General features: G+C 42.2%; 1 protein-coding gene across 1 annotated transcript; it reads left to right on the top strand.

Annotated features, from left to right (window-relative positions):
* The first annotated feature begins 6,800 nt into the window (after nucleotides 1-6,800).
* On the top strand, nucleotides 6,801-13,911 carry LOC306710280 (aquaporin-3-like). Its single transcript, XM_079178714.1, has 6 exons — nucleotides 6,801-6,961; nucleotides 8,709-8,835; nucleotides 10,074-10,211; nucleotides 10,329-10,447; nucleotides 12,290-12,507; nucleotides 13,238-13,911. The coding sequence occupies exons 1-6, from the start codon at nucleotides 6,854-6,856 to the stop codon at nucleotides 13,413-13,415; spliced, it is 888 nt and encodes a 295-aa protein (XP_079034840.1). The 5' UTR covers nucleotides 6,801-6,853; the 3' UTR covers nucleotides 13,416-13,911.
* The last annotated feature ends 1,922 nt before the right edge of the window (nucleotides 13,912-15,833 follow it).

Below are 15,833 nucleotides of genomic sequence, written 5' to 3'. Positions count from 1 at the left end.
TCATATTTCTGTCTACGTGGTTGCTGCGCTCTCCCAGCGTTGGATGGATGCGCCTCAGATCTTTGAATATATGGGGCCAAATATTGCAATGGATTACAAAGTAGTAACTGCCACTACAGTAAGTGGTGTGACGTTTCCCTTTGTTCTACTCACACCACAAGACAACAACAACAGAAGAGCTGGAAACACGAGGGCTTTACCCCATTCTGGATGTTTCCCTGAACGGACCGCCATCAGCATATCATATAAAAGGTCAGCACACTCTCTGCTCATGAGTATATGCTGCTTTGCATTTCTGAAAGTTGCTACGCAGCAAAGATGCACCGATGCGGCATGTTTAAAATCGCTATATGAATGTTTTTTTTCTAACATGCCGAACATGCTTTACATGGGTACGGCGAAGGCGTTGCTTCGGCTATTCTCTGATTGCATTGCATTCTGCATGAGTTGCAAATCATTGTCTGCATTATACATGCATACTGTAATAGGCAGCCTATGGGAGTCAGTTAGGTCACTTACCTGCACCACATATAGTAAAGTGCTTCTGGGAGGTGTTGTTATACATGGACCATGATTCAACGCTAACGTCCTGTAGATCCTCATATTCTTCACATTCTCATATCCAATTCTATTCAACTCTCTGCGGTTGCTCCTATTAGTTCAAATGATTTGTCTGCTATATTTGATAAGCAGCAATGATGACCAGGGAATATGTGGATGTGCTGCTTACTTATTGTTTTTTATATTAAGGTAAAACTACTTTTTTTATCCCTTTTCCAGTTGCTTTTTGACTCGCAGTTTTTCACCACTGTCTTGTAAATGAGGTCAACTTTTCATGGGCTAACAAAAACAGCACCGTCTTCAGCTGTGTTTGAAAAGAGAGACAAATTCCTAAACCATGAAGGAAGTCTTTGGTTTATTTGAAAATATCTAAATCACCAAGTCTGGAGAGACATGGCGTACACATGGTCAGTGGCTGCATCAAGGATCATCATAGTTTTCCTCCACACTTTCTTTCCTATAATTTTGGTCAGAGTGAAATGATTGGACGACAGCCACAGATACCAGTTTTCCTTTTTCTTGTCAGAGCATTCGATTTATTGATTGCTGTCAGAATAAAAAGATACTTTCAACAAATATAACAAAAAATGTTTTTGAAGAAGATCACTTTAAACCCCTTTTTGACCGAGCTTCCCTCGTGGACTAGGAACTCATTGTGTTGGACAGCAGGGACCAGGGTCTTAATTAGGTTTTACCCATAAAGAGCATGAGTAGTGGGCACTACTGACTTTGTTTGTGGGGTTTGCAGGGACGACCGTCACTGATTGGTCAAACTAACAGCGTTCAACTTCAACTCGTGTACTGCTTTATTCATAGATTAAGGAAGTTGATTTAGAACCATTTAAGGACAAAGGTAAGAACATTTCTGTTTGTTTGATAATATTAAAAGCAAAGTAGAGCTTTGTCGGCTTCCTGACTCATTTAAAAAAAGAAAGAGAGAAAATGAGAGAGAGACAGCGCCGAGAGTAAAAGAATGTGGAGACTTTGCATGAAATGATGCGTTCGTCACTGTCACCTTTTCACCCAACCGTGCAATCACAACGGAGGAGGGGTGGATATACCACAAAGACCAGCCATCACATTTTACATAAAGGCTAAAAAAGCTCAACAACAATGGAGGATAAATGAATGCACATAAATCGACGGGTCCGTCCTCTCTCCTAGCCTTCCCTTCACCCTGAGCAAGTTCTCTCCTTTTCATTTTGCGGATACTCAGTGCGATCATTCTGTATCATCTGCATAACGCTAAACTGAGGATATATGAAAACAAAAACGGCAATAATACCACATACTGCGCTGTTGAGCCAAAACATTATCACTGCAGGGGGAATTCTTTCACTGCGACAGCCCCTAGTATCATTATCTTCCTCGGCATTTCATTCTTTACTTCCAACTTGCATCAGTAAATAATATGCAGCAGTAAATGTCGCAGCGAGACAAAACCCAAGGTTTATGTTTTTTATCATGTTATTTTAGCTGAAACTGCCAGGAACGCTGAACTGCACGCTGCAGGGTGTGCTTACCCCCCGCGACCACCTGCAGCTTCGTCTCACGTCATGTTGCTTTTTCGTACGCCAGCGGACTAATTTGCCTAAATCTTCGCATGTCTTTACATTGCTGTGGAACAATGGGCTGAAAGGACCTTTTTAGTAACTTGAAAAGTACAGTGGGCATCCCCTTTACCAGCCTGTGCACGGTCATTATTTACCCTTGTGGACAGGTGCATTTTCATATTTCTCTGAAAGTCCATTAGAGTGTGACTGCAGCGTACATGGGTATGGCTGATTGGTGGTAATACCAGATACCTGTATGTTTTAGATTCTGAGTGCCACACTTATATGACAGCAGGAATACTGATTAGCTCCATTCGGGGATGTAAGCTTCACATTGATGTTATGCTAATGCAGTGCCACTCTCCTGACTGTGTCCACACACACCGAGCACCTTCTAGCATTAGCCGTACATTTTCATACAATCCCCCCCGATAATGGAAAGTAATTTTATTCAGACGAAGCGCTAGAGGACACCATGCATAATCACGTTAATGTAAATAACATACCTATTCATTGTCTCTTCTAACTCATCCACATAAGCATGCAGCGCCACCCACTCCGGAAACACGGTAAACGTTGTCTCACAAAGAGCAATATATTATCTTCACTGTCCACAGAACGCAAATTAATGCATTATGAATCCAGCGAAGGGATATACGATATAAATCAGCATTAGTGTTACATTTTAAAGTGCAAAAAAACAAGATTAACCCTGCCCTCACTGTGGTTGGTGGTGGAAGGTCAATAACGGGGAGACAAACAACTGTAATCAGTATGACCGAAGCATCACTGGGGTAACCAGAGTGAGCATTGCTGTGATTTGTGTTTTAAAAATCAATTCATCTTGCACGCATGAGGCTCCAGCTAAACAAACCCAGCATTGTAGTAGAACTGACAGCCTGTGGGTTGGGACATGCTGCGCCTTATATGTCCTGATGGAGGACAGTGTGCGTCTGTGTGTGTGTGTGCGTGTGTGTTTGGCTGATTATTTGTGTGAGTGAGCCTGCCTGCTCAAAAATAAAGAACCCTCTTCCATGAAAATTAGCTATTGTTTTCACCTTGTGAGTGTGTGTGCGTGTGTCTATCCTCATGGCAAAACTGTAGCAGGGACTATACCTCAGAGGCGGCTTTGAGTTCTTTGCCAGCTGTTTATATTTCTGTCAGTCTGTGGGCAGATTTTGAGGCCATGATAGCGTCACAACCGTACAAGATGCAGTCACAAAATTATACAAATGTGTAGTTCAGATCAATAGAAGGCGATACCCATCTTTTTAGGATGGGTGCAGTCTGAGCATTACCCTTTACTTTACACTCTGGCCCGATTTGGCATCACAAAGCTTTGCAGGTGTGTAGTTTGATCAAAGCGAAGGGTGAGTTTGTAGATGGAAGTTGTCTTGAGCGAGGGCACTGGGATGGGAGTAGGGGGGTCAGAAGTGGGGAAGGCCCCCCGGACCAATTAAGGCGTACTTGGCTTGTGACTTCACTGAAGTTCTACCAGGGGGATACCATTTCGCTTTGGTTGTTGAAAATCTAAATGACTCATTTTAGGAAAATATTCATATGGCCCCTTATTCCAGAACACAAGATAAACAAGAAGCAGAAATAAAAAGGCAGCAGTCTGACGAGAGAGCACTTTGTGAAAACATTGGTCAGGAAAACAATCTCAGATGAATCGCTTCATCTCTAAATAAAATCAGTATTTGAATAAATATGTTAATTGGTATTATCATGGAGGTCGTTTTCTGCATTGTTCCAAAACAGCGAGTCAGTCCGATTTTAACTAACCTCTACGATAAACCATCAACGTTCTCTCCTCTGGCCATTCCCATCGCACTAATACGCTGAGCGAAGCACGAGATGTGAACATCCTAATTGCGGTGGACTCCGAGATAATGATAACACTGGCATTAGCCTGCTTGAACAAATGCAAGTGCACACACACACACACACACACACACTGAATGGCTGAATGTTACAGCAAGGTGAAACATCTTTGAGTAAACACTTCTTTGGGCTTTATTCCTGCTTTCTTCGTAGATTAAAACTGACAAGGTAATTTTATAACTGAAGGTTCAACACTTTAATCGTGTTACATCAAACAAATTAGTTGCAAGGTCAAGCTCAACCTTCATCACCACCAAACCCCAATTTTCTCCACAGATAACCATGATGTACACGGGCGGATTATTTGAAATTGGACGCTTATTTCCAGCCCTCTCTCTGTGTGTATATATAATCTGTTGCCTCCAAACTCCCATCAACTGCAGTGCACACCGCAGACTATATGCGTTCATGTTCACTTTGTGTCGTGGTACTTTGTGGTAATTTGAGCACAGCTTTATTGAGAATTTGTGCTGTGTGAGCACAATATAAACTGTACTGCACTGATTTAGCTTTTCACTTCCACAACACTGTCAGACTCGCGATCGATGGACAGTTTAAAAATCTAAATCGATGTAGCGGAATCAGAGATATCGTCTTCCAGTATTTCATACATCCCTCTTCCTTGTCAAAACCTGTATTACCCACAATGCTTCTCAACCGCTGACAGTTTGATCAGAGGAAATAGGTTTTGGTAGTAGCAGCTAATGTAGCCCCGAGCTGCTTGTGGTCTTCAGCCTGATCTAATAATGACTCAAGTGAGGTGGAAATATGCCAAGAAGGTTTTGTATGCAGCAGTGCAACTAATAAAACATAGTGGTCAAAATAAAACTGACATTTTTGGGGGAAAAGCGGTTGACTGTGTTGGGAAAAGCCTAATAATTGGCCCTGACTGGTGTCATCACACCAATTTAGAAACGCTAAGACAGCAACTAAGTCTCCAAAAGAGTTTCCATTCTGACAACATCTGCTGAAATGAGGCTTGCATTAAGAGAAGGGAGGATCAGAATGCCATGAGTGTGCAGTTCCTGACCTCTCTTAAGCACTAAAGAAAGGGCGATGTCCCACTCTGATTGGCCCAGAGGTGAAATGCACCAAGTTGCTCTCAATATTTAATTAGGAGCCAGGCCCCCACGCCCTGCGCAACAGGTGATCTGAATTATCTTCTAATCTACTCAGGGGAATTGTAACATTCAGCTAATACGTACCACACACTATACAAGACTTTGAAAAGACTTTGAAAAGACTAAGAGTCTAAAAACTGCGTTTCTTTTGAGATTATTTCACACCCTGCTCCTGGTGGAAATTTACAAGGAGAAAAACTGTTGGACAATGGAGCGGAAACAGAAGCAGCTTTCGGCCACAGCTGCCCTTGAGTGTGCAGTGACACAAGAAGAGGCATTCTAGTTCACTCTGTAACTCCACCAGTTTCTCCTTTCTCTTCCACAGTCCAAGAGAACCGAGACGTTGACCTCCGGCTTTACTGTCTACCTGGTTGTTCACGCCCTCTTAGCAACTTTATTTCCAAAAAGCAACTGAATTGAGTTAATTACTAGTTTGTACTGAGTACACAACCTAAGTGGGAAATATATTCAAACATATCATATTGTAATTCATTGCCATGCACACTACTCTAGAGTAATCACAGTGAATGGCTCTTCTGCCGACAGCTCAGCTCAGTAGGTGTGGAGCCGGCTGGAGGACGCCGCTCGCTGCAGGAGTGGGAGTTAATATAATATAATATAATATAATATAATACCTTCACCTTTATAGGACGGGCTGGAGACAATCCAGCCCCTGGACAATGTTTATGTCATCGGTCCTCACTATCTGCATGAGTCAAGACAAAGAACATATGATAATGTTAAACCTGTTTGATTTTATCAGAACGTTAAGATGAGAAAAGCACAAGTAACTACAGTGTAAACTTATTCGCATCATTGTGAGACGCTCAGAGACAACGCTCCGGGAGTGTGATGGCGTAGTATGAGTCGCCAAAGGTTTAAGGCCGGCATAAAATGAATTAGGAAAAGGGAAATGACAGCAAGTACAAAAGAATGAAGGACTGCTACACATTGTCATTAATTTGAAAATGTTTTGCATTTAGTGAAACAACAACACATCTTTTCTTCTCCAGTCCCAAAACATCGACACTCTCCTTTCTACGTGTATTATCATATTGGGTACAGTGCAATGTTTCAAGCCCACATTGAGCATTCAGCGTGGAGCTACTTTAGGTCTAAATGCTTTTAGGAAGAGAGGAATTAGTTCATTTACAGTGAGACATAACGAAATAGCTCTAACAGCTGCTTAAGCACGGCATCTATCAGTATCCATGGGGACGGATGCTTCCGACGGTTTACCTTCCTGTGAACACGTTCCTCCATGATGTGGAGTGTCTTCCGCAGCTTGTGCAGGGCTAGTGAAGAGGGATCGGTTTGGGAGAGGGCCTTCGTCATCCCACGTCCCTCAGGATGAAGTCCTTTGCTTGATGAATGTGCACAATTATGTACAGACAGACTTGCATTTTAATTGGGTGTAATTTTAAAGTAGGGCAGGAAAACGGTGAAAAACAACCATGCGTTAGCTACAAGAGTAAATGTGCAACTTTATAGCTTTATTTTTCATGTTTGGCTGCGCTGTGGTGAGGGAAATGCTGAAAGTATAAGTCAGAGCAGGAGTTCAGCAGCCACGAACGCTGTGAGGAAGAGATGGGTGTAAATGTGTTTGGGAGTGGCAGGGAGTCCAAAGGGAGGGATCCGATGGGAGACCCCTAAAAGCTGATGCACAGCCCGCAGACTCACATTGGATGTCAGACCACAGAGCCGACCTCAAGGTAATCTCATAATAACTGCATCATGGGAAACCAAAGAGACATTTTGGAGAAACTGGCGGGGACCTTTCGGATCCGACATGCGCTCCTCCGCCAGGCCCTGGCCGAGTGCCTGGGAACCTTAATTCTGGTGGTGAGTAGAGAGCGTGTAGCGAGTGAGTGCTGAGTGGATCATTGTAAACAAGGACAATAGACTAAATTGCCAGATGTGTACTGTACTCGGTACAAACTTGTTATTACCTCAATTTAAAATTGAATATGTGTTTTTCAGATGTTGTCTGCTACCATTCAATTAAATGAGACTGAACGGGAATGCAAGCTGTGCTGTTGTGCTATTTAGGAAACGGGGGGGAAATAATTGTACCTTTGGGTAATTCAAATCTGTAATATTTGCATGTTTAACATAACAGTTTGCATGCTTATTATTGTATTGTTTTTGCCATACTATGCTATTTTTCACTTAAAATATACACAACGACTTTATATTTGAACCGTGTGAGCTAGTTTGGCGTTTTGGTAAACTAAACACCTCCACCACAAAAAAATAATCGTAACTAATACCTGCGTGTGTGGATGACCCAAACATATATTAAGTCCAGTGCAGAGCATATAGAGATGTAATAACATTTAAATCAACACATTATAGTTTCTACTGAATCTGCCTGAAAGAGTAAGTGTGCCATTTGTGTGATTCAACAATCTAATGAATCCAGCCGACAATTAAAGATGTGATACGGCGAGCAAAGCACATCAGGAGAAACGGTTCACAGGTTGCAAGATTTTCTCACTGAGATATATATTCTGAAGCTTTCCAGCACCTTCAACGTGAGGAAAAAGAGAAAAAAAAGACCTTTTGAAAATCCCCCGGGGGATTCTGTCTCCTCGTCCAACATGTTTGTGTGGAGAGAGAGGTGAGGGTGTTGTGGGTGTCTGGCAAGAGTTTAGTTGTTTGTTGGCACATAATAAATACTTTTTGTTTGTTAGGTTCTCCAGGTGTCTCCTGTAAGACTGATTTGATGTTCAAATGCGACTTTTAAACTTGTGCTATAAGGTAAAGAAAGCTTATCTGCTGCTCTGCTCTCAGTAAATTGTTGCTTTCACAGATGTCGATAAAGCAAAGAAACACTGAATAATTCCAGCTATATTCCCAATTACTTTAACACCTTCATTAATTATCTTTTGTTACTTACTGACACGAAACCATATTATCTCATATCCTTATTCTTTGCTAATGATACAAGACTTCATACAGCAGCTGCAGTCTCCACGGAAACCTGTTTCAACACTCGAGGTAAGCCACGATACTATTTTAAGCCCCTAAACCTCCGCTTCTCACGGTAACACACAGACAACACAAATATCAGGAAAGGGCGCCGACGGTGAAACGCCGGGCCATTTGTTATTCTGCTGCCCAGCTGTGACTGATCTGTTAATTCCAGGAGACCTTTCACTCCGCTGGCAGCGTGGTCCCCCCACGGTGGTCAGAGCCGGCCCTCCGTGGAGGAAGGCCTGGCGGGGGGGGGGGGGGGGGAGATTGTTGTCGCCATCAATAGTGCCACACACAGCCCATCCGTAACATACACATGACCTCGTAGGTCAAAGAGACACACCCTGGAAAAGACCAAAAGCAAGGCTCGGCTAGACACCTGACCCGGGGTCAGGCCACTGTGCGGCTTTATTTTTCTCTTTGATGGTGTTCTACTACTGTCTGTCTACAAAGATAACTTAATCTTCACTGCATATTTTTAGGTTGGCGCTCCAAAAAAAAAAAAAAAAAAAAGTGGATGGTTTGGAAATTTCTGAAAGGCTTAAAAGGTAGATGTGTTCAGTAAATAATTCCAGGTTGTTTGTCTGAAGTATCGCCCCCCTCCTCTATCCAGATGTTTGGTTGCGGTGCAGTAGCACAGCTGGTGCTGAGCAGAGGCTCCCACGGCACGTTCCTCAGCGTCAACTTCGCTTTTGGTTTTGCTGTGACCCTGGGCATCCTCGTGAGCGGGCAGATCTCAGGTGAGGATATACTGCAGTGTATTTTAAGGGGTTACTGATCCTCCCACATCATTAAAGTCTAAATAAGTCTATTTTGATTTACTTATTAGAAACTCTGTCAGCAAATGTCTTTTAGGCACAAATATTTTTTTCTTACATAGCCCATACATACAAACATACAAAACAATGTAATGTTTCCTTATTTGGTGTAATAACAAGGCTTTGTGGTCAATCATGTTCATTAAATGTGCAAGCCCAGTTTGTGGAGAATAGATCCACCACTTCAATGCCTTTTCTATACATTTGAACGAGGTTAGAAGAAAAGAAAACACAGTTGATTTTGCAACTATCATTATTAATATATATTCATACATACCAGCCAAAGGGTAGACTGAGCAAAAAGGGAGGAAAACTTTATCTTCATCAAGTAAAAATCACACACAGTAGAGCTACAGTCATTAGCATCACTGTCATTCACAGATGCATCAGCATAACAGGGAGTCATTTTCATTGATGGCTTGACAGACACTAAATATCAGCAAAGGGTAAACTGGCAGTTATCTGAGACGCAGTATTTACCCCACTGTGTTTGCCTGAGGAATGACAGCTAGAGGCAGCAGGGGAAGCAGGACGGGAGGCAGTGGACGGAGGAATGCAAAGTTTAAAAGAGACGCACACACAGAAGGAGGGGGGCACTGAACTTAAAAACTAATGTGGTCTGTAATTGAAAGGAAAGTGAGAGAGTCGATCCTCAATCACGGTATCCTCTGTCAAAAGCAGCAGCACTACAAAGGGTTCCGCAGTTCACTCATACTCACTTCTCCAATGCCTTTATAATGAGGCTGTCCCCCTCTAACACACATTGCAGCTGAGAAAATAAGCTCTTATAATTAGATAGCTCCTACCCTGACACGATTAAGGTGTGAAGAGAAGCGAGGCGCCCACACGAGTGTGCCATCAGAGCAGTTATTTCCCCCTTCAAGGTTAGAAAAAAAGATACTTTTTCAGAATCTTTCCCTCCAATTTAAGTTGTGTCGCAGAGACCTTTCATCCAAACAAGACTTTACTGAGACACCATCGAAGGCCTACAGTAGGACTACAGCTCTCTTCTGTCTCACTGAGGAAAGGGGAGGGGTTGGATGCAGTAGAGATAAAACAGCCTCCATGTGTTTTTGTTTTCCTGGGTTGAATCACATAGAATCTGATCATAGATGTATGAAAGAACCCCAAAGTTTTAAGATATTTTTCCTCATCTTTAGGTGGTCATCTGAACCCAGCGGTGACCTTCTCACTGTGTTTACTTGGGAGAGAGCCTTGGAGGAAGTTCCCGCTGTTCTTTCTCTTCCAGACCCTGGGAGCCTTTCTGGGTGCAGCGATTGTCTTCGGCATGTATATTGGTGCGTGAAACTGAAGAGAAAGAATCAGATTAAAACAGATGTTTAACAGGACACATAGCTGTACTCTTTAGACAAATCAGGACTGTTGTCTACTGAATTGTACATTCTTCCCACCAGATGCATTATGGGACTTTAGCCCCGGGGAGCTGATTGTGGTGGGGACAAATGCCACTGCTGGGATATTTGCCACATATCCATCCAAACATCTCACCTTGGTTAACGGAATCTTTGATCAGGTAACGGTGATTTTCTTTTAAGTATTCCACCTCTACTCACTGTACGAGGTGGCTGCATCTTAAGCAGCACGCTCCCTCTTGAGGCCATATACACTCTAATTAATGTAATGGTACAAGTTGAAGCACACAGACTATTCTCTGTTGTGTTAGGCAACAGCCTCAGTTATATATGTTTAAAGTAAAAAAAGAACACAATCACAGACTTGAAAAGATGCTTGAAGTCACAGTGACGCATGTCTGGTGGCGCTGAATAGACCTCGTCTCGACGGGGGATTGAAAAACATGGCTGAGTGACGTTCATTGAAGACAAAGTGTACTGGACATTTCACGGCGTGGGAAAAGGCATTGGCTCCACTGCTGGAGCCCCAAACTCTTATTGCTACATGGAAATATGGCACTCCAGTCATGGCTTAACAGTAAATCCCAAAACGTCAGCTCCTGTCATCCTCTTTAACCATTTAAGAGCAGCACACGGTCTAATGAGCAGGACAGTGTCACTATCCATTTGATATGGTTGCCTAAACCTGGAATCTGTGTGGAACAGCTGGAACAGATGATTAGATCCCGCTCTGTCGGAAGATTCAAATAATTAATGAAGGTACCCTGTGCGTAAAATGACACACTGTGCATCAAAAGTCTGGACAATGCAGCTACAACGCAAATAATCCTGCTGCTGACGGCTACAGGTATTTATCTCAAACAGAGCTTTTATTCCTACAACAGGGGTGAGAAGTTTGCCGGTTTGTCTGAGCAGACAGAAATGCAAGTAAACAATCCATTGACAACACGCGAGGAGCTTCTGCCACCGCAATTCGTTCGTATTATCTGTGCTCTAACAGACGGGAAGACCATCAACAGCTGTATATGCTAGCTGTTGACTTTGTCACTTTATCCTTTCAAGACCCCCGCTGGCTCTGAAACAGCACTTCCTGCAGGCTGCAATGCAATCTCACAAGAACTGCAGTACATGTGCAGGCCAGGGTGGCCACTAGCCGGCATCATGTAGGTCCTGACATGTCACAGCATATGGGGTCATATTCTATACAACATCGACTGTCAAGTCCAGACCTGTGATGACGATGCAATCCTGCTAATTGAAGAAAACATCCAGTGTATCCAATGATGTCAGGATACTTTACATGGACAGTGGGAGATATGTACTGTTTTCTGATGAAAAAGTTGACAAGATTTCACGATTTGACATTTATTTTCCTTCAAGAGACGTTTCCAGTTTGACAGCTTGCCAACGTCTTCAGAACAAATCCCCTGTGAATATCAAAACTTCTTAGAGGTGATTAAACAAACCACACAGGAATTATGAGGCAATTGCATTCACAAGATTGAGTTTTGTGGGATGAAAGCCAGGTGTCCTCGAAATTATGTTCCCATATTTCCACACCCCGTTTTCAAATATGTTTCGAGGGAAAGTATTTTCTCCTGGATTATGTTACTTTTGACGTCATTTATTATTAACAAACCATGATCTTTGACTAAACCTAAACGTAATTTAGTTTTGAAACACGAAAGCCTAACAAGCAGTTAAAACACTACAACGTTGATACATGCGTATCTAGAAATGTTTCAATGATATGAAACCTATTTTTGGTTCAGACACGTCGAGTTTCAATGCATCCTTGGTTTGCAGAAATGTACAATACCCACATTTTATTCCGGCAACTCAATGGAAGGAATATCAATAAGCTGTTTGAGATGGATTTAAAGACTCTTGATTGTTCATGCATCAGCAGGAATATTGTCTTATCAATGAAAATACTGAAGGATCACATGAAATAAATGCAGCAAAAGGCATTCATAGATCATTCTCCCTGTACTGTTCCTCAGATTATTGGAACAGCTGCGTTGATCGCGTGCATCCTGGCCATAGTTGATCCAAACAACAATCCAGTCCCTCGAGGTCTGGAGGCCTTCACTGTTGGCTTCGTGGTGCTGGTCATCGGCCTCTCGATGGGCTTCAACTCTGGCTATGCCGTCAACCCGGCCAGGGACCTGGGGCCGCGCATCTTCACGGCTCTTGCGGGCTGGGGTGGAGAGGTGTTCACGTGAGTATAGCACAGGACTGAACTGCAGGGATATCACGGTGCATCCGCTTCGAACGTTATCAGCCCAATTGAATGGGAGTTAACAGTAGTTATCGGCCTCAAACATCAAACATTTCCACCAAAACACACAGTACAAATACAAATGAATACAAAAATACATTACATACACAAATTGTGTTTCTTAATTAATTGCTTTGTGGCGGCAGAATCATACAGCGCAAGTGAAACTGGAAATATTGTAGCAATTTAGCGTCGTGCTTTCATGAGGGGGAAATCACACGAGACAATATCTTTTCTTAAATCAATATTAAAGTAGCAGAGGCCAAGATGTCCTGACTGTTAGCCCCTAGATTAATAAAACGCCAAAAAACACTGGACACTACATTTCCCATAATGCCACTACGTAGCATCTTTCAACCCTTCCTACTTCTCCAAAACTCGACTCCTCCACTTTGTAACGTGGGCTCCCTCAGGGACCACAGCAGACAGGCAGTAGTTCTCCTCCCGATGAGTAAACCAAACTTAATGTGTAAAATCGGTGCACTGCACCTTTAAATATATTTAAATTAGAATTTCTCTATATTGACATGGTTCACCCGCTCTCTGACCCGTAACACTTCTGCTATGCACTCATATTGTATTACAGCCTGCTACAGTATAGGTGAATTGAATAAAAAATGTAAAATGACAACATGCATTACAGTATTTCTTCCCATTTATTCTCTTGCAGAGCAAACACCTACTGGTTCTTTGTGCCCATCTGTGCGCCCTTCTTGGGTGCAGTGGTGGGTGTGCTGATTTACCAGCTCATGGTTGGAAACCATTTAGATGGAGAAGTCCAAGAGAAGCAGAAGGAGGAAAAGAAAAGGTTCAAACTTTCCAGTATTACAACCAACGAAGACGCATGAGCACCGCTGAATTTCTTTTTTTGCGATTATAGTCGCAGAAAGATGACATTCTTGCCTAACAATTATATCTTTTGCCGTGAAGGAAAAGCTTTTTTGTTTTCACATATCTCTTTAGCTAAAATCAGCTTTTAGATCGCTTCAGCCATCAATCAATAATCATGAAGATATCTAGTCTTATGACATTTTCACGTAACTCCAGTAAGTCCTTCATGCTGCGTGTCGGACAAAACAAATATATCAGCTCACAGAAAAAAAGCCAAACAATTAGGTGTTTAAGATGAATCAGTCAAACTCACCCTTTTCTGTTACAAGTTCTTTCATTTGTAAGAATTGTGTAAAATGCCACCACTGAAGGGCTCCTGGGTCAAAGCGGTACATGTACTTCCTACCAAAATATAGATAAATCAACACAATTCATCAGAACTGTTACAACTTGTCTTTATGTGTGTTGACTGACTGGTATTTGTCTAATTCAAAATAAAAACATGTAACAGTGTGATCTTGTCTATTATATCTATATCTATATAATAAAATATAAATATATTCTGACTTGCAATGATTTTTAGCAATATTTACATCTCCAGTAAGCAACTTCTTATAGGCCCACTGCAAAATACCTCATTATCTTTTGATTGTTGACAACTGTTTCTTGGATTTTTCGATTGCCAAGAGTAGCTAAACCACGCAGACATGTGGTCTGTTTTGTCTAGTTCTATAGAATTTGTGCCTCTGCTTCCAAAGACCTCTGACAGTTCCACAACCGAAGCTCTGCTGTCACCGCTTACCACATTCTGCCATCGATGCAAAGTGCTGTCTGTGTGTAGGAAATTTGAGAATTTTCTGACTTTGGCGCCCCTTCGTGAAGGTCTAATACACACAGAGGCCTATTTTACACCTGGCGCAAAGCGAGTTTCCGACCGACGTGGTTGTCATTGTCACGCCAAACGCCCACTTTGTGCAAGTAGCTTGCGCTCATCTGTGCGCCCATTGGCTTGTTGGTCTTAAAATGAGGTTTGGTGCATTGCTATCTAGAGGCAGCAGAAAGCAGTTTCATTATTGACCAAAAAAAAGAAAGAAACTGTATTTTGCTTTTTAAAGGTCTAGTTATAGTAAGATAGGCCTTCATAGGTGGGTTAGGGTTAGGTTGATGAATTTTTCTGTGTTTATTAATTTGTATTGTATGGATGACGTTGCCATTGTCTCATTAAGGCAAGCCCCTAGAGATAGCATTTTCCTAAAAATAGAAAAAGATTGATCTATATATTTTCAAAGCCTTGCCTTTGAGACTCATGCAAATAGTGACATTTGCTACATTATAACTTTCCTCCAGACTGTTGCTATGCCCCTTTTGGTTTATAGTGCCTCAGGTGGTTATCACTGCTAGAAATTCGATCTTGGTTTGAAAGGGCACTGAGGGCAAAAAAGGTCAGGGGTATTTGCTCAAAATAACGCTTCCCCGACCATTATACCACACAGTACACACACACACACACACACACACGCGCACATGCACGTGCACATCTGAAGTTCATATCTTCCACAGACGTCCATCAATGATCAATTACCGTCAGAGAAGCAAACGCATATTCTGCATCAAAACATCAGTAATGACATTTTTGGTGTCTGGAAGAGAATATCAATACGTCAGATGTTACAAAGGCTTAAACTTCAGAGACGGGTGTTTGACATTTGGAGTCCCTCTTTGGCATGCCCTTTGCAGCAGTTCACCAGACATATCTATTGTCAATCTAAGCATTTGCCTCTGAAATTATAATTAACCTGCCGGCTGACTCGCAGAGAAAGAGATGCAGAGCAGCAGGATCATAACTTCAGAGAAAATCTGTATTCGCTCTTCATTTCCTATGCATTAGGGTCAGTCTTCTATGGGTGCTGAGGTAGAAACACGGCAGAAATGAAAAATGCTATTTGTGACCAGAAGAGGAAATCAGCAACATCAACTGCAAGAGTAATACCAACCTAAGAACCCTCTCCATGGTCGACACATTTGTTTGTTGCCTACCTCAGATCACTGTCAACATGTGCAGGCCACAATATTGAGGTTATATATATAAGCAGGTTTTCATTTAAGATTAAACACGAAGGATATGAAAAGCCATATTCTGCCTTACCTTCATGTCATGTCACACGTGGCATTTCAGTGCAGGCAAAGAAATATGAAAGTTTGAGCCACAGCTCCACTGTGTGGTGAGGTCAGGACACTTCAACACTTTAACCACTGCGTAGTATTGTCAGTAAACTATTGGTAGATTAGAGGGCCTGAAGTACAATCAAGCACAGCATTTACTCTGCTTGTGTTTTGACCAATGCAGTGCAACACTTCAATAAAACTAAAACAGATTTCCTGGCACGGCTTTCCAAATTCTAATAACCAGAAAGTGCAATTCATGTTCATCTCAG

This window comes from Pholis gunnellus, assembly GCF_910591455.1.
Source record: "Pholis gunnellus genome assembly, chromosome: 18".
NCBI classification, from domain to species: Eukaryota; Metazoa; Chordata; class Actinopteri; order Perciformes; family Pholidae; genus Pholis; species Pholis gunnellus.
This window is presented reverse-complemented; position numbering and strand designations above follow the sequence as displayed.